General features: G+C 35.9%; 1 protein-coding gene across 8 annotated transcripts in view; it reads left to right on the top strand.

Moving 5' to 3' along the window:
- RALGAPA1 (Ral GTPase activating protein catalytic subunit alpha 1) overlaps window positions 1-19,343 on the top strand; it is a 264,987-nt gene that overhangs the window by 154,463 nt on the left and 91,181 nt on the right. For all 8 annotated transcript variants that reach the window (XR_006203767.1, XM_042942992.1, XM_042942991.1 and 5 more), the window contains 3 exons: window positions 2,022-2,090; window positions 16,003-16,137; window positions 16,544-16,727. Coding sequence is in view for 7 of the 8 variants with exons in the window: in XM_042942992.1 (XP_042798926.1) it covers window positions 2,022-2,090; window positions 16,003-16,137; window positions 16,544-16,727 (388 nt within the window). In the remaining variant the exon portion in view is untranslated. The remainder of the gene's footprint in view (window positions 1-2,021; window positions 2,091-16,002; window positions 16,138-16,543; window positions 16,728-19,343) is intronic.

Below are 19,343 nucleotides of genomic sequence, written 5' to 3'. Positions count from 1 at the left end.
GTCTTCTTTGGAAAAAGTTTATTCAGGTCCTTTGCCCATTTTTAAATTGGATTATTTCTTTTTTTGTTATTGAGTTGTATGAGCTCTTCATATATTTTATATATTAGTCCCTTATCCAGAAACATGGTTTTCAAATATTTTCCCCCGTTTCATCAGTTGCCCTTTCAATTTATTGTTTACTTTGCTGTGCAGAAACTCTTTAGTTTGATGTGGTCCTACTTGTTTATTTCAGCTTTTGGTGTCTGTGCTTTTGTCTTATCCAAGAAATCACTGCCAAGACCAATGTCAAGAATATTTTCCCAATGTTTTCTTCTAGGAGTTTTATGGTTTCTTCTAGGAGTTTAAATTTAAGTCTTTGATCCATTTCAAGTTAATTTTTGTGAGTGGTGTAATATAGGGGTCCAGTTTCATCTTTTTGTATGTGGATATCCAGTTTTCTTAGCACCATTTATTGAAGATACTGTCCTTTCACCTTTGTATACTCTTGGGGCCCTTGTCAAAGATTAGTTGACTGTAAGTGTGTGGCTAGTGCCTCTGTCCTAGGCTCTCTATTCTGATCCACTGATCGATGTGCCTGTTTTTATGTCAGTACCTTACTGTCAGTACTGTTCTGATTACTGTAGCTTTATAATATAGCTCAAAATCAGGAAGTATGATGCCTCTAGTTTTGTTGTTCCTCAAGAACACTTAGGTTCTTTGGGGTTTTCTATGGTTCCATATAAAATTTAGGGTAGTTTTTTCTTTTTCTTTTTTAAAAATTTTTTTTTAACGTTTATTTATTTTTGAGACAGAGAGAGAGCATGAACGGGGGAGGGTCAGAGAGAGAGAGGGAGACACAGAATCCGAAACAGGCTCCATGCTCCGAGCTGTCAGCACAGAGCCCAACACAGGGCTCAAACTCACAGACTGCAAGATCATGACCTGAGCCGAAGTCAGACGCTCAACCGACTGAGCCACCCAGGCGCTCCAGTTTTTTTCTTTTTCTAAGAAAAATGCCATTGGAATTTAATAGAGATTACATTGAATCTTAGATCACTTTGAATAGTATGAACAGTTGATCCAGTTCTTCCAGTCTATAACATGGGATATCTTTCCATTTATTTGTATCTTCTTCAGCTTTGTTGATCTGTGTTTTATAGTTTTCACTGTATAGATCTTTTACCTCCATGGTTATATTTAGTCCTACGTATTTTATTTTGATGCTACTGTAAATTGGATATTTTCTCAATTTCTTTTTCTGATAGTTCATTGTTAGTATATAGAAATGCAACTGATTTTTATATATTAATTTTGTATCCTGAAACTTTACTGAATTCATTTATTAGTTCTGACACTTTTTTGGTGGAATGTTTAGGGTTTCCTGAATATAAGATGATGTCATTTGCAAACAAATAATTTTACTTCTTCTTTTGAGATTTGGGTGCCTTTTAATTCTTTTTCTTCCCTAATTGCTATGGTAGGACTTCAGGTATTATGCCGAATAAAAAGCACAGTTGTGGGCATCCTTGTCTTATTCCTGATCTTAGAGGAAAACTTTTAACTTTTCACCATTGAGTATGACTTTAGCTATGAGCTTGTTGTATAAGGTCTTCATTATGTTGAAGTACGTTCCTTATATAACTAATTTCATAAGCAGAATAGATTTCTTGAGTGATATGATTGCAGATGTTTTTTATAAATATTTTTGCTTATCTATATCCTCTTATTTTCTGTTAACATATATGTGTGTTTATATTGATTCATGAATTGAATTTGTAAGAAATCCATTTATAGTTGACAGTTTATATAATTTTGGTTCTATATACATGGGGATTTTAAATGATTGATAGTTAAGTATACTTGAAAAGCTTACCTATTTAAAAATTACTTTGAAATAACATTGTTAATGTATTTAGGATTTAAAAATGTATTTAAGGTAAACTTTTATCAACAGATTTTGTAGCGCTTTGTTAGCATTAACATTTAAGTTTTAAGATGCATCATTTAACATATTTTTGAACTCTTTTTTTCTTTGCTGACAGATCCTAATAGCCACTATTACCCATCTTTTGCCAAGTACAGAAGCTTCATCTTATGAAATGGATAAGAGGGTAATTTAAGTTTTGTTTGATACTTAATATGTATTTATCTAGTAAAGTCTTTATATTTTAAAATTGCAAAGATACATATATTTACATGGTAAACATTAATTCATTTTGTGTTTAAAAATCACTATAATGTGAAATATATCTTTACATTATTTAAGTGTAAATTATATTTTAGTTCAGATTTCGAGTTAATCATGATTATTTGATAAAGTCTTCGAATATCAGGGTTTTGAGGAATGTTGGAGAACATTCTGTTCATTTATAACTATTTCATTTTATTCTGCCAAGTTACGGCCTTTTTTATGCCTGAAAATTAGTAATTCCGAGGAATTCTTCAAATCTGAAGGCAGCCATATATCTTTATATAGCTGTTACTGGTAGAAAATAACAAAATTTCCATTAAGGAGAATACGTATAATAGAGATATGACACACAGAAAAAGGCATACCCTCTGGCCACAGAAAGTTCTACAAGATTGAATTTACTCAGTAAATTCATTGTGAGACTATTATAATTATTTCAGTTATTGTATTTATCAAGCTAAAGTTTTTGTTTGGTTTCTTTTCATAGTTTCTATATCTTTCCTGAAATCTGCATTTCTTCATCAATTATATTTATCTTGTCTTCTAGATTTTTAACATTTTTTTTTTTTTTACCGTTTTATATATATTTTTTATTTTAGAGGTAGTGTGAAGAGGGGAGAGGGAAGAGGGAGAAGGAGAGAGAATCTTAAGCAGGCTCCACAACTCACTGTGGAGCCTGGCCTGGGGCTCAATTCCATGACCCTGGGATCATGTTTATCATAATTATTTTAAAGTCCTTATCTGCTAAATTCATTATCTGGGTTATTGCTGAGTCTGTCTATTGAAATATTTTCCTCTTGACTATGGATTCCATTTTCCTGTTTGTTCATATGTCTGTTAGTTTTTTATTATATATTAGGCATAGTACATAATATATCATAGAGACTTTAGATCTGTGCTGCCCAGTATAGTAGCTACTAACCACATGTGACTGTAAATTTAAATAAAATTAAGAGTTTATGTTAACGGGGTAGCTGGGTGGCTCAGTTGGTTAAGCATCTGACTCTTGATTTCAGCTCAGGTCATGATCTCACAGTTGTGACGTTGAACTCCTCAGAGGGTTCTTTGCTGGGCATGGAGCCTGTTTGAGATTCTCTCCTTCTCCTTCTGACCCTTTCACACTTGCACGCATGCATGCGAACACTCTCTCTCAAAAAATAAAATTAAATAATAAAATTTAAAACATTTATGTTAAAAATTTGTTCCTTATTTGTGCTAGCCACATTTCAGGTGCTCAATAGCCACGTAGCCAAATACACACCATTTCCATCATTGCACAAAGTTCTATTAATCAAGGCTACTCTAGATTCTACTTACTTCCTCTGAAAATTATTCTTTTCCCTTCCATTTTCACATCCCAATCTTGCAATTCTATTCTCCAGATCTCAGTGTCATCATCCTTTAATCATATGGTATTGAAATTTCAAGTATGTTTTATTTCTTAGGCTCTGCCCATTAATTTACGGAAATCTGAAGGTATAATTATGTTTCAGACCTATTCTCAGTTATTTTCTTGTGTGCCTTGCATAACTTTTTAACTTTTGGTCTCTTCATGTTATTCCTCTTGTCTTCTATATCTCTAATTGTATGAGTTTACCTCAGAAATTTTTATTCTTCCTCTTCATATTCAGTTTAAAATCCATTTGATCAGATTATCTAGACCTTGATAAATACATTTTTCCTCATCTTTAAAAGATACATATTCTCCATTTTAGCCAGGAGTTCTTCATTTTAGTATCTTGGACTGTGGTTTAGAATTTCAAATCTAATTTGTGAAAAGTATCTGGATAACTAATTAGCCATTTCTTTCTAGATCATCTTTGTCTTCCAAAGCCTAGCTATTAATATGAAAAATCTCCACTATTCAGTTTTTGTTTCTTGCTCACTTAATTCATTAAATATTTATTGATCACAAAGTATGTGTATGATATTCTGCTTGGAACTAATTAAGTAGATATAAATAAGGTAGCCTCTGCTCTCATGGATTTTAAAGATTAGAGTGGCAAGTGAGCGGCAATCCAATTAGAGCGGCAATCCAATATAAGAAATGCTTACTATAAAAAGCAGAAAAATGTGTATGACACAGGGTAGGATAGAGGAGGAAGTGATTACCTATCCAAGCAGAGGGCTTGTTAAGGGAAAACTTTTTTTAATTTTTAAGAAAATTTTTCTAACATTTACTTTGTTTTGAGAGACTGAGAGAGACAGAGCATGAGCAGGGGAGGGGCAGAGAGAGAAGGAGACACTGAATCTGATGCAGGCTCCAGGTTCTGAGCTGTCATCACAAAGCCCGATGCAGGGCTCAAACCCATGAACCATGAGATCATGACCTGAGCCAAAGTCAATTGCTTAACTGACTGAGCCACCCAGGCACCCCAGGGGAAAACTTCTAAAAGATGATAGGGTTTTCTACATAAATGGAGACAAGGATTGGAGTCAAAGTGTTATTCTAGTTGTAGGGAATAGCATGTATAAAATCATGTAGGTATAAAATGTATGGTATGTTATGGGAGAACAATAGGCAATTAGATATTATAGGATGTGAAGTGTATGCTTCAGAGAAGGGAAATTAGGCATCAGAGATAGAAAAGGGTCAGGATATGGAGAGCCTTGGATGCCACACTAAGAACTTTGGACCTTTGTGAAAGTCCTTTTTTTGAAAATGACCTTTTGGGGATGCCTGGGTGGCTTAGTCAGTTAAGCGTCCAACTCTTGATTTTGGCTCAGGTCATGATCTCACAGTTGTGATTGAGCCCTCACATCAGGCTCCATGAGGAGCATGGAGCCTGCTTGGGATTCTCTCTCTCCCTTGCTCTCTGCCCCTCACTCACTCACACTCCCCGCCCCCCCTCAAAATAAATAAATAAATTTTTTTAAGTGAGTTTTTTGGGGGCATCTGGGTAGCTCGGTCAGTTAAATGTCTGACTTCAACTCAGGTCATGATCTTGCAGTTCATGAATTCGAGCCCCATGTCAGACTCTGTGCTAACAGCTCGGAGCCTGGACCCTGCTTTGGATTCTGTGTCTCCCTCTCTGCCCTGCTCGTGCTCTGCGCACACGAGTGCTCCTTTCTCTCTCCTTCCCTCTCTCCCTCTCCCTCCCTCCCTCTCTCTCTCTCTCTCTCTCTCTTTCTCTCTCTCTCTCTCAAAAATAAACATCAAAAACTTGTTTTATTTATTTTTTTAATTTTTTTTAATGTTTATTTCTGAGAGAGAGATGGACAGAGCCTGAGTATGGGAGGGGCAGAGAGAGAGACACAGAATCGAAACAGGTTCCAGGCTCTGAGTTATCAGCACAGAGCCCAACAGGGGGCTTGAATTCACAGACTACAAGATCATGACCTGAACCATAGTCAGACACCCAACTGACTGAGCCACCCAAGCACCCCCAGAAAAAAAAATTTTTTAAGTGACATTTTGGAAGGCTCTTTAATGTACTATGAAATACTAGATTTGTGAAAGATTACTTAAAAGTGTGAATGTTGACTTAAAAAAAATAATATGGTAATTATTATAATCATCAATGTAAGAATTGATGTCTTGATAAGGCTAAGAAAATAAAGAGTAAAAATTCTCAGAGTGGAATCTACAAAGTCCACAGTAATCAAGAAAAAAAGAACAGATTTTTTGAAGATGAATTTCCGTTTTTATTGTATTGCGTGTAAGGAATAATGCCCAGTAAAATGCAGCAAAGCAACTGTTTGCCTAAAGTTTTAAATTTGAAGCTCAACACAAAATTATTGGCATCATCAACACATGAGTAGTATCAAACTATGGGAATGTATGAGATCCCTTAAGGAGAAGTTACAGAGTAAGAAAAGTTAGCAAAGTATAACACCTTGAAGAATAACAAAGAGCAAACAGAGAGGGGAGGGGGTCACCAAAATAGAGACACAGAAGGCTCCTGAATTTTCTTCCTCCTGTGGATGCACCAAAGATACTGCTACATATGGAGCATTTCTCTGGAGAAATCTAGAAACTAGTTGAATGATCCTGCACATCAGGCAACTGAAAAAATACCCACATCAAAATACATAACGGATGCTGAGAATGTACTCTTGTAATAAACTCCACCCTTGGCATAGCTCCATATAATCAGAAGAGAACCCCCCAACTCCCAGCTTCTCTCTGAGGAGAGAAGTGTTTAGACTACACACATCTAGCCCGCCAGCTTTTAAGTCTGCCTCCCCATAGATGGGCTCCCAGGTCACCTGCCTCTGAAAATCAACAGGGCTTGTCACTGCCTGATGTGTAGGATCATTCAGCTAGTTTCTGTCTGGACCCTCAGGCAGCAGCTGGTAAAGAATGCAGTCAGATCTTTTCTAGGGATAGAGTAGTGGAGGGTCCTTTTTACCTGTTCCCTCTGTGCTGAACCCTAGGGGAATAGCCATAGCAGGTGCTCATGCTCCTGTTAACAAGTGCTCCTTTGTTTCCCTAGAAAAGATTTGACTACATACTTTCCCAGCTGCTGCCTGAGAGTCCAGCTTCTAACCAGTCTTCATCTAGGTGCTGACTGCAGTCCTCCTGGAAGCCCCTAAGAACCAGTGAGCACTCCCCCTGTATTCTCTCCCTCTGGCTGACTTCAACAAGAAAACCAGGTCTCCACTTCTCCCTGGAAGTAGCTTGTCAACACTAAGTGAGAAGCTCCCGAATCACCTATTTCTGGGAGCTGACAGAACTTGGCACTCATGAATTCTCTAGAAACATACAAAACAGAGGTGGTTCTCTTTGCACCAGCATTCCCAGCGACTCTTTCCTGGGATAGAATGAGTAAGCAAAACTACCCAGCTCTCAATTTCTCTCATAGAGGCTAGACTGTATAACTAATGTCCCAACTTGCCCAGCTGCTTCTTGAAAGTCAGGCTTCCAGTTAGCCTGCATCAGGGAGCTGAAGGGATAGGCAATTAGCAGTCCTTCAGCATCCTGAATAGGTATATTGGCATTCCCTACCCTTTTGGGACACAGCTTGGACAGTCACAAAGGTTTGAGTGGCAGCTAAGAGCTTGAGCCAGTTTACTATTTACCTTTCCCAATTAAAAAGTATCTTGTGGGAAGACACTTGGAGACTGTATAAATATCCTATCACTCATTAAAACATTACTAAGTAGTTTTGCCAGCAATTGAAACGCTTATCAGAATTAAATGTTATGATAGTTCCAAATGGTGATTTCCTAATTATGTCATTACTTTTATCTTCATTAGTTTTCTGTGATAAGGAAGATATTTCTCTTATTCCCTATCCATCTTGCTAGTGTGGGATCATGATTCTTATTTTATGCAATGGACTGTAATCCTTAGTTTTTTTACTATCATTTTTTATTTTGAAGCTCAAAAGGTCCCCGACTTAACCAGTGGGAGTGGCCTTCAAAGTGGCTTCTTTGTCCTTTTGACATACCCTCCTCATTATCCTTTCAGTACATCCTTAATTTCTGTCACCACAGAATTTTTTAGACCCGCCTGTATTTCCCCTCCCCGGTGCTGGTATTAGCCATTTCTCCAAGGAACTCTGGTTCCATTGAATAGAAATAGTATATTGAAATAGATTTAGGAGCTAGGTGTCTACATTGTCATTGGGTTGTCTTTTTTTCCCTAGGCCCACTGACCAGATAGAGCTAGAAAATAGATGATATGTACACACACACACACAAATATATAATATGTATTTTATGTAAAAATGTAATATATGCATATATAATGCATATATATGTTTCTTTGTGTGTATTAAAACACCATGAGTTTACCTTGACACCTCTGATACTAACCCAACACAAGGTTCAATCTGTCCTCCCCCTTTACATGTTTGTAACTACCAGCCCCAACAGTGAGAACCTAGTTCCCATTGTCCACATTTATCCGCAGCAAAGTACTTCTTGTGCAGTTATAGAAAAATAAAAACAGTTTCAGAATATATTTATGCCTGTATGTAGTTACCAAGAGAGTATATAGTTCAAAAGCTGTGTTTAAAAGTTATTTGGATTTCTTATTCTCTTCTTAGCCTCACCTCCGTATGGTTATATAATTCATTTGAAATACAATTTGGGTCATTTTTTCAGTTTCTATTCCATTTTACTGTTTTTTTCCCCCATCCCTGTTGTTTTTATTTATTTTTTATTTATGGTGTGCCTATTCTTTGTTTATTTTTACACAAATGAGCAGATACATTTATGTTTTCTCCTTGTTTGTTAAAAGATATCATATTCTAGATATTCCTTGGTACTTTAGATTTTTTACTTGCAGGATATCCTGGAAATTCACAATACATCAATTCATGAATATCTTCCATGGTCTTTTTTGTAGCTATGTAGTGTTTGTCCTCCATTATGTGAGTGTACCATAGTTTATTCAACTCAGTCTCCTATACGTGGATGTATAGGTTATTTTCAGAATTTTGCAATTGCAAACAGTGCTGCAGTGACTCACCCTGTGCCTGTATATTTTTACATTATTGGAATGTGTCTTCAGGGTATATTCCTAGAAGTGGAATTGCTGGGTCAGAAGGTAAACAGATTGGTAATTATGTTAAATATTGGCATTCCCACAAGCCAACTGTTAGTGTCTGTTTGCCTAGAATCCCATCCAACAGTGTGTCTTATTTTGAACATTTTGCCAGTTCGATGGGGGAGCAATGACATCTCAGTGTAGTTTCCACTTAAAATGAAGTTGAATATCCTCTCATATTTACTAATGGCCTTATTTTTTATTTTTGTGACTTGTTTATTCATATTTTCATACATTTTCTGTCAGGTTTTGGTGTTTTCCACTCAAATTTTTATGTACTAGGGATATTAGCTCTTAACTGGTATATGTCACAAATATTTTCTCTTTTTTCCCCTCATTTGCCTTTTGATTTTGTTTATGGTGGGTTTTTGTTATTGTTTCTTGTGTGGGGGGATCACGGAAAAAATTGGTTTTTATGTGGTTGATTTATCTTTTATTGTGTCTGAATTTTCACTGTACCCTGGATAAAGAGGAATTCACCCATGTTTTCTTCTAGCACTTGTATGGTTTCATTCCTTACAATGTTTATCCCTCATCCATTTGAAGTTTATTCTGTATGTTTTGAGATAGGGAGTTAATTTTTGTTGTTTTTCCAAATGGATAATCAGATTTAAAAGTTCAGCTTTGCCTTTTAAAGTGAATAATCAGTGTCTAAAATTACTTGGATCTATTTCTTCAAATTCCGTACTAGCCGTTTTTAGACTCTTGGTGACAAGCTCTCTTTGATGCTATTAAGTAGTATTGAGGATCTCAAGTAACTTTTTTTTTTTAAAGTCAGCCTGCTTTTTATTGTCAGCATCAAGATAAACAATGACAGTGATAAAATATTCCTCCCCATTGGGCAGATGCTCCTACTGCCCTTTGAAAACACTACTGCCCATATGAGCTTAAAAATATGACATATCCAGTGCGCTTGAGATGTTTATTGTGGAAGGATCCATTCCCACATTTTTAAAAACTTTTTTAAAATTTACATCCAAATTAGTTAGCATATAGTGCAACAATGATTTCAGGAGTAGATTCCTTAATGCCCCTTACCCATTTAGCCTATCCCCCCTCCCACAACCCCTCCACTAACCCTCTGTTTGTTCTCTAACAGTCTCTTATGTTTTGTCCCCTCCCTGTTTTTATGTTATTTTTGTTTCCCTTCCCTTATGTTCATCTGTTTTATGTCTTAAAGTCCTCATATGAGTGAAGTCATATATTTGTCTTTCTCTGACTAATTTCACTTAGCATAATACCCTCCAGTTCCATCCACGTAGTTGCAAATGGCAAGATTTCATTCTTGTTGATTGCCGAGTAATACCCCGTTGTGTATATATATATACCACATCTTCTTCATTCATCCATTGTTGGACATTTGGGCTCTTTCCATACTTTGGCTATTGTTGATAGTGCTGCTATAAACATGGGGGTGCATGTGTCCCTTCGAAATAGCATACCTGTATCCCTTGGATAAATACCTAGTAGTGCAATTGCTGGTTCATAGGGTAGTTCTATTTTTAATTTTTTGAGGAACCTCCATACTGTTTTCCAGAGTGGCTGCACCAGCTTGCATTCGCACAAACGATGCAAAAGAGAAGAGGATCGCAAATAACTTTTATTCAAATGGATTATACAGGCATACCTTAGAAATATTTGGGTTTGGTTTCAAACTACCACAATAAAGTGAATATCTCAGTAAAGCAAATAAAATGAATTTTTTGGTTTCTCCGTGCATATAAAAGTTATGCTTAAACTACACTATAGTCTGGGGTTCCTGGGTGGCTCAGTTGACTGAGCATCTGACTCTGAATTTTGGCTCAGGTCATGGTCCCAGCCAGGGTCATGGGATCGAGCCCTGTGTTGGGCTCCACACTGAGCATGGAACCTGCTTAAGATTCTCTCTCCCCCCTCTGCCGCTCTCCCTGACTTGTGTGCTTTCTCTCTCTCAAATTATTTAAAAATAAAAAAGCCCTACCTTTAAAAAAAAAAAAAAAAACCTGCGTTATAGTCTATTAAGTGTGCAATAGCAATATGTTCAAAAACACCATGTATATACCTTAATTTAAAAATACTTTATTGCTGGGGTGCCTGAGTGCCTCAGTCGGTTAAGCGTCCGACTTTGGCTCAGGTCATGATCTTACAATTCATGAGTTCGAGCTCCGCGTCTGGCTCTGGGCTGACAGCTCAGAGCCTGGAGCCCGCTTCAGATTCTGTGTGTCCCTCTGTCTGTCCCTCTGCTGCTTGCGCTCTGTCTCTTGCGTTGTCTCAAAAATAAATAAACATTAAAAAAATTTTTTTTAACATTTTTAAAAATACTTTATTGCTAAAAAATGCTAACCATCATCTGAGCTTTCAATAAATTGTAATCTTTTTTACTGGTGGAAGGTCTTGCCTTAGCACTGGTGGCTGATCACGGTGATTGCTCCAGGTTGGGGCAGCTGTGGCAATTTCTTAACATAAAACAGTAAGGAAGTTTGCCACATTGATTGACTTTTTTCCCCCACAATTTCTCTAGCATACGATCCTGTTTGATAGCACTTTACCCACAGTAGAATTTCTTTCAAAATTGGAATCAGTCCTTTGAAACGATGTTGCCATTTTATCAACTATGTATGTTTATGTAATATTCTAAATCTTTTGTTGTAATTTCACATCTTCACAACATCTTCACCAGGAAGAGATTTCATCTCAAGAAACCACTTTCTTTCCTTATTCATGAGAAGCAACTCCTAATTCATTAAATATTGATCATGACATTATAGTAGTCCAGTCAACATCTACAGACCTCACTTCTAATTCTAGTTCTCTTGCTATTTCTACCAATACTGCAGTTATCTCCTCCACAGAAATCTTCAACCTCTCAAAGTCATCCATGAAATTTGAAGTCACTTCTTCCATACTCCTGTTAATGTTGACATTTTGACCACTTCCCATGAATCGTGAATGTTTTTTTTTTTTAATTTTTTTTAATGTTCATTTATTTTTGAGAGAGAAGAGAGAGACAGAGGGCAAGTGGGGCAGGGGCAGAGAGAGAGGGAGACACAGAATCTGAAGCAGGCTCCAGGCTCTGTGCTGTCATCACAGAGCCCGACACAGGACCTGAATTCACAAACTGTGAGATCATGACCTGAGCCAAAGTCAGATGCTTAATGGACTGAGCCACCAGGCATCCCTAATCATGAATGTTCTTAATGGCATCCAGAATGGCGAATCCTTTCCAGAAGGTTTTCAATTTGGTTTACCCAGATCCTTCAGATGAATCACTATCCATGGCAGCTATAACCTTATGAAATGTCTTTCTTATATAATAAGACCCGAAAGTCAAAATTTCTCCTTGATCCAGGGGCTGCAGAATGGATGTTGTGTTAGCAGGCATGAAAACAACATTAACCTCATTGTGCATCTCCATCAGAGCTCTTGGACTTAAAATATTCAGTAAACCATGTTGTAAACAGATGTGATGTTATCCGGGCTTTGCTGTTCCATGTATAGAGTACAGGCAGAATAGAGTTAGCATAATTCTTAAGGGCCCGAGGATTTTTGGAATGGTAAATGAACACTGGCTTCAGCTTAAAGGCGCTAGCTGCATTAGCCCCCACCAAAAGAGGCAGCCTGTCCTTTGAAGCTTTGAAGCCAGACATTGACTTCCCTCTAGCCATGAAAGTCCTAGGTGCATCTTCTTCAAATAGAAGGCTGTTTTGTCTACATTGAAAATCTGTTGTTTAGTGTAGCTACTTTCATTAGTTTTCTTGGCTGCATCTTCTGGATAACTTGCTGCAGCCTCTGTATCACCATTTCCTACCTCATCTTGCACTGTTATGTTATGTAGATGATTTCTTTCCTTAAACTTCAGGAACCAATGTCTGCTAGCTTTAGACTTCTTTTCTGTAGCTTCCTTAGCTCCTTCAGCTTTCATAGAATTTAAGAGAGTTAGAGCCTTGCTCTGGGTTAGGCTTTGACGTAAGGAATTTTGCAGCTGGTTTGATCCTCCATCCAAACCATAAAACTTTTTCTGTATTGGCAAACACAGTTGTTTTGCTTTCTTATCATTTATGTGTTCACTAGAGTAGCACTTTTAATTTCCTTCAAAAACTTTTCCTTTTTATTCACATCTAGGCTGTTTGGCACAAGAAGCCTAGCTTTCAGCTTGTCTTGACTTTAGACATGCCTTCCTCACTAAATTTAATTTCTAGCTTTTGATTAAAGTGAGAGTCACGTGACTCTTTCACTTGAACACTAGAGGCCATTGTAGATTATTAATTGGCCTAATTTGAGTATTGTTGTGTTTCAGGGAATAGGGTGGCCTGAGGAGAAAGGATGGGGAATAGCTGATTAATGGAGCAGTCAGAACACACACAATGTTTACTGATTAAGTTTGCTAACTTACATGGACACAGTTTGTAGCACCCCAAAACAATTACAGTAATAACATCAGAGGTCACAGATCACCATAATAAATATAATAACAATAAAAATGGAAAAGTTAGAAATATTGCGAGAATTTCCAGTATGTGACACAGAGACACAAAGTGAACAAATGCTGTCAGAAAATGGTGCTCAAACACTTGCTTAAGACAGGGTTGCCACAAACCTTCAATTTGTAAAGTACACAGTACCTGTGAAGTGCAGTAAAGTGAGGCACAATGAAATAAGTATGCCTGTATTTTGTCCACTTGATCTGTCTTATACTGAGTGGTGTGTTAAAGTTTGCTAAATGTTTTTATATTTCTTTGCATCTATTGTAGTTTTTGCTTTATAAAGATAGTCACTGTGTTATTTGATACATAGATACCCGTAAGTCTTCATTTCATTTGAATTGTAGCTTTTAACATGAGTGCTTTTTGGTTTGAATTCTAATTTGCGTCTGTGTTTCTTTGTCTACAAGATATATTTCCTTTGTTCTATTTTTAAAGTTCCTTTTGGTATTCAGGGAATTTTATACTTTGTTCTTGTGGTTACATTTCTATGTATGCCTTTTAAAAATACTTTTTTTCCTTGCTTTCTTAACCTCTTATTTTTTAAAACACTTTTTTTGTGTGGTTTGTGATTATTTAATGGTATCCTTTATCTCATCGCATATACGTTAATAAATGAGCTTATTTTACTTTTCTTCTCTCTTTGCCTCCATTTTTAGTTACTTTATTTCTACATATAACACATAGGATAAGTCATATAATAAATGATTCTTCCATGCTCATCTCTACCTTTATTTTTTTAGTCTTAGCTTTTGTAACTACGTGTATCAAATACCATTCTTTTTGCTGAAGTTCCTCAGTCAACTATTTGGTTAGATGAAGTTCATCTTTATTCTTCAGGACAGGCCTATAAATACAGAATTCCCTGAGGGCTGATATATTTAAAACTTTTTTTGTAACCCTGATACTTGAGAAACATCTTTGCTAGATATAGAATCCTTAGGTTCACATTTACTTTCCTTGAAGTTTTTTGTTTTTTTTTTAAATGTTGCCTTGCTTTGTGTATTGTTTTTGAGAAGTCTGAAGCCTGTTTTATTCTCTTGCCCTTCTAAATTATTGCATCTTTTTTTCCAGGAGGCCCTAAGGATATCTTTTTTCTTTATGTTTGAAGTCTTACTTTTAAAGTTTTACCAGGATATGTGTTAGAGTTGATTATTGCAGGTCAGTTTGTCCTGGCTTCTGGTGAACCTTTTTAATATATATATATACAGAGACTCCAAATATGTAAATTGGATATTCTTTTTCTCTCTTTATCTCAAACATTTTTTCTCTGACACTTTTTATCTTATTTTAAATCTCATTTTTATTCTTTTAATTGTTTTCCCACTATTCATCAAAGCCCCATATTAAATTTTGTTTTTGTTTTTTTCAAATTTATTCTTCTTTAGGCATCCTGTAATCTAGGCTTCATTTCTAATATGATTTTGTCATTTTACCTCTTTTCTTGACGTGAAACAATTCTTCCTTTCTTAGTTCTTAGTTTTTAATTTCTAAATTCTAAGAATTCTATTCTTAGTTTGTAATTTCTGATTTAAGATGGGGTTTTCTTTGTCCTCCATATCTAAATGCTTTTACTTGTTGGAATGAACATGGGTGTTGTATGTAAATAATGAATCATGAGAATCTATTCCCGAAGCCAAGAGCATACTGTATATACTGTATGTTAGCTAACTTGATAATAAATATATATATATTTTTTAAATGCTGTTTGATAATATGTAATTTAGATTAGAATGTTGTGTTATAGTTTTCTTCTCCTTCATAATTGGGTTTTTTGAGCAGGGGTTTCATCAGTTGAACTGTTTAGATTCTCATTTTTTGTTTTCTTTTTATAATAGTTTTATATAGATGAAGGCTGCTTCTGCATTTCTGTGAACAGGACTGGTGGCTTGGGGTGGTTTATAAGATTCCTACTTCAAGAGCTCCCTCATCTGGTGATTCAACAAAGTTTAGTGTCTTTATTGTCTTTTTAAGGGGAGGAATTGTAGATCCATCAGTTTATTGGATGATGCTTTTTAAGGAGAAGAGAAATTATAAGCCCATCAATTTTTAAAATTTGTTTAAGTCTTGCAGGATCCTAAATTCTGCTTTTTCATTTTACTACATGTTTGCCACAGGATGTCTCCCTATTCCTTCTTAACATTCTTCTTCTCCAAAGCATTACCTTTCCTGTGTGTACTTTTAAGTCCTTTTTTCTACTCCGTATCTACCAGTACACTTTTCAATATTCTCATACTTAGGGTAACTTTTTCTTTCTGGCTTGGTTTTTAGCTTTATACCTAGTTCTTGCTTCTCTTTTACAATTTTTCCTAAACTGCCCTTGCTCTTCATGAAAGTTTGTAATGGGATAATGAGGAAAAGCTTGCTGGGATTTGCTGATAGTTTCTACTCACAGATAATTTGAAGTCTGGATGTTCTGTTTTCTGGTTATATTGAGGATGTTAGTTTTTTGATGTTTTACTGGTTCTTTTTGTTCTTTAAAAGGAATGTAGAAATATTTTTGATATATGTGAACTCAACCTTTCATTTGTGATCTATTCCTTGAACAGTTTTAAATAAGTCAAGCTAATTGATGTCTGTTCTGTTTTAGGCTCAGCGTTTTATAGGAATTTTAAATAATTTTTGCCGTCCTGTTTATTACACTTAAAGTTCCATTGTGCTGGCTTTAAAATATGAGGAAGAAACCCACCATAATGTTCATATACAATATCTTCAAATCAGATCTAAGTAAATATTCATAGTAGAATTAGGGTTGATTTTATTCCTGAAATAAATTTTGGAAGACAAAAAATAAGTTGGTGAATTTCTGTTAAATGTATTAAAACTCTTGTTTTGTGAGTTTACAGTCATAATCATCTCTTTTGTTGTTGTTACAGTTGGTTGTATCCTTACTTCTGTGCCTCCTGGACTGGATCATGGCCTTACCTCTAAAGACACTGCTCCAACCAGTCCATGCTACAGGAGCAGAAAATGATAAAATAGAAAAATCTGTCCTCAATTGCATTTATAAGGTAACCTTATTTGCTTTATTGTTTATTTGGTAACCACAGTTTTTAAAACCTAAAGAAATAACATTTCTTGGTATTACATTTTTGTTTTTAGAGCTAGATATTTTCTAAGAACATAGATTTATCTTATAGTACCTAAGAGTAATTAAAACTTCTTCCTACAAGATGCTTCTGCTTTACTGCAGATTTTTGAAAGGAGTCAAATCCTTATGGAATGTGAGAATCACTAGTTAAATTTACTCATTCTTGTTTTTAAAAGGCATTAAATTTTACCTTGGTTGAAGAACTGAGTTTTAAAATATTTAAAAAATTTTTCAAGCTCTTGTATTACCAGTTGTCATTTTTCTCCATTTATCTTTATTTATTTATCTTCACTGAAAAGGAAAACTGTTTTCCCTCATACTTCCAGGTATTACATGGGTGTGTTTATGGAGCTCAGTGTTTTAGCAATCCAAGGTATTTTCCAATGAGCCTCTCTGACTTGGCATCTGTAGATTATGACCCTTTTATGCATTTGGAAAGTCTGAAAGAGCCTGAACCTCTTCACTCTCCAGATTCGGAACGATCTTCTAAACTTCAGCCAGTGACAGAAGGTAAAAGGAATTCACTTTAGGACAGTATTATTTCTTGGATTTTCTCAAAGTATGATTTGAGGCCATAAGTAAAAATAATGGAGATGAGTATATCTTACTTTGTAGTTCTGTATCTCACCATGTATATTCTAGCAAAGTTCATTTTTAGTTTAAAAAATAACTTCAGAAACACAGTTACTAAGATTATATGTGATGACACTCCCTTTATACTTCCAGTGAAGTTATTCTGGTAAGGTTTTTTTTGATACTTTACTTTATACATCATAGGATTTCTATAATGGAATAAGAGATTTAGCTTTGGAGTCTAAAAGATGTGGTATTGAATTTTGACTCTCATTTACTAGCTGAGTGGCTATGTCTGTTTCCTTATTTATAAAATAGGGCTGATAATATTTATTCCCTCGTGGTTGTGTTGAGTACTGAATAAGATAATATGTGTAAAACCCTTTGTACAGCTCTTGGTAGGTAGTGAACTCAGTAACGTTTTTTTTTAAGCCACATTGTTTCTACATTCAGAGAGTTTACTTTCAGATATAAGAGAAAGATGTAAATAAATAACCTTTAAATACGAGTATAAAAATAAAAGTACATTTAAGACACAGAGGTAGTTTAGAGGAACCCAGCAAATTATTGAAGGGTTTTAAGGTTATATACATGAGAAAATTAGTACTGAGAGCAGTTTGAAAGCAGTGTTTTATGGAGTTGGCAGATTATGGCCCATGCCTGCCACCTGTTTCTGTAAATAAAGTTTTATTGGGACACATCCATGCTTTCATTTATGTATCATTGTGTCGGCTTTTGTGCAACAACATTAGTGTTGAATAGTTGCAAACGAAATCATGTGGTCCAGAAAGCTGAAAATATTTACTATCTGCCCCTTACAGAAAAAGTTTGCTGATCTCTGGTAAAGATTGATTTTAAGAAAGTTAAACCAGGATCAGAGAAACCAATCATGAAGCTGTTGCAATAGGCCTACCAAGAATTGCTAAAGGCCTAAATTGGTTAGATCTCTCCCAAAGTAGACCAAGAATATGAGAAAGGCTAGAGGTTTGGGAAGGAGAATGAGGAGGTGCAATAATTGCAAATGGTGTAGTTTGGGATGAATGTCGGATAGTCATATGAAGACTGCTAGTGGGCAGTTTGTTGTATATGCAGATCTCAATCGTAGCAGAAAGGTCTTTGTTAGGAATCTGTATTTGTCTACACACAACACGTGCACATATGTGTGTATTCTGAGAAGAAAAAAAGTTGGAAAGGAAGGAAAACTGGGAGAGAATAATTTCTCAGAAACAAAAACAGGAGAAAGATATTTAAAAGATTGGGTAATGGTATTAAATGATAGGCCAGATACAGAAAGACTGAAAAATATGTCTGCTTTAGTTTCAGCAGAGAAGTAGGAGGGAGAAGTGGATGGCTGTGGGTTGAAGAGCAAAGAGGAGTTAAAGAAATAGAGCCATTTGTCAAAAGTACTCTTTAAAGAAGCTGGACTGTATAAAAAAGAAAGATAAATGATAAGACAGTAAGTAAGCTAAAAAATAATTCTCAGCAGAGGTAAAGGATTTCTAAGGATGAAGAGACTTGAACTTCTATAAACTGAGAAGGAAGATGGGAAGGGGATCATTAGTAGGGTGAAGCTCCTGAAGAGTGAGCTAGAAAGTATAGATGCTAATATTAGTCCTTATTCTGACCCAGAAAGAAAAAGAAGATGGAAGTAGATTAAGGGGATTAGCAGATGTTATTGAGAGTCCAACAGAAAATGGAAACTACAGAGTTTTAGTTGCACCAGTCAGCATTCAGTAAGGTGGATGTGGCAGAATAGCTGGGAACTGTGGTTTTCAGAATGTTGGTATATGGTTTAGCCATGGAATCAAGGCTTGGTGAGGGTTGAACTGATGCTAGGAAATGGCTAATAAGTTGGAAGAAAATGGAGTGATTCATTGAATCAGAAAGTAAATGTTGGTAGTAAGTTAGAACGGTGATTCTCAGCCTTGGTTGCACATTGAAATACTGCTGCTCTCTTCCCATCCATAGAGATTTTGATATATTGATTTGGGATTGCTAGGATTTTTTAAGGCTTTGCGGGTGGTTAATATGCAGCCGAGGTTGAGAATCACTGAGAGCATCAGTATGTTAGGACAGTAGTTTTTAAAATGAGTTTTTAAGCAGTGGAACCCCTGCAAGTAAATTTCACAAGGAAGCCCACTTTGTAAAACTGATAAAAGCAGAGCTGCAGCAGGGTGGAGGCCTTGGGTCCTACTGAACTCTATTATCTCCATCTCCTGACAGACCTCTCCAAGGGCTCTACAAAACAGAATGGGAAAATTACTAGATGAGGAGATTGTGGTCAAAGAGTAAGCTATTAAGTGAGAGTTTGATTTTTATTTAATTTTTAAAAATTTTTTTAAGTGTATTTATTTTGAGAGAGAAAAAGTATACAAATTGGATAGGGACAAAGAGGGAAGAGAGAGAATCCCAAGCAGGCTCCACACTGTCAGCACAGAGCCCAACTTGGGGTTCAGTGTCCCAAACTGTGAAATCATGACCTGAGCCGAAACCAAGAGTTGGACACTGAACCGACTGGGCCACTCAGGTGCCCTGGACGAGTTTGATTTTTAA

Source organism: Panthera leo, chromosome B3 (assembly GCF_018350215.1).
Source record: "Panthera leo isolate Ple1 chromosome B3, P.leo_Ple1_pat1.1, whole genome shotgun sequence".
In the NCBI taxonomy this organism is placed as follows: domain Eukaryota; kingdom Metazoa; phylum Chordata; class Mammalia; order Carnivora; family Felidae; genus Panthera; species Panthera leo.
This window is presented reverse-complemented; position numbering and strand designations above follow the sequence as displayed.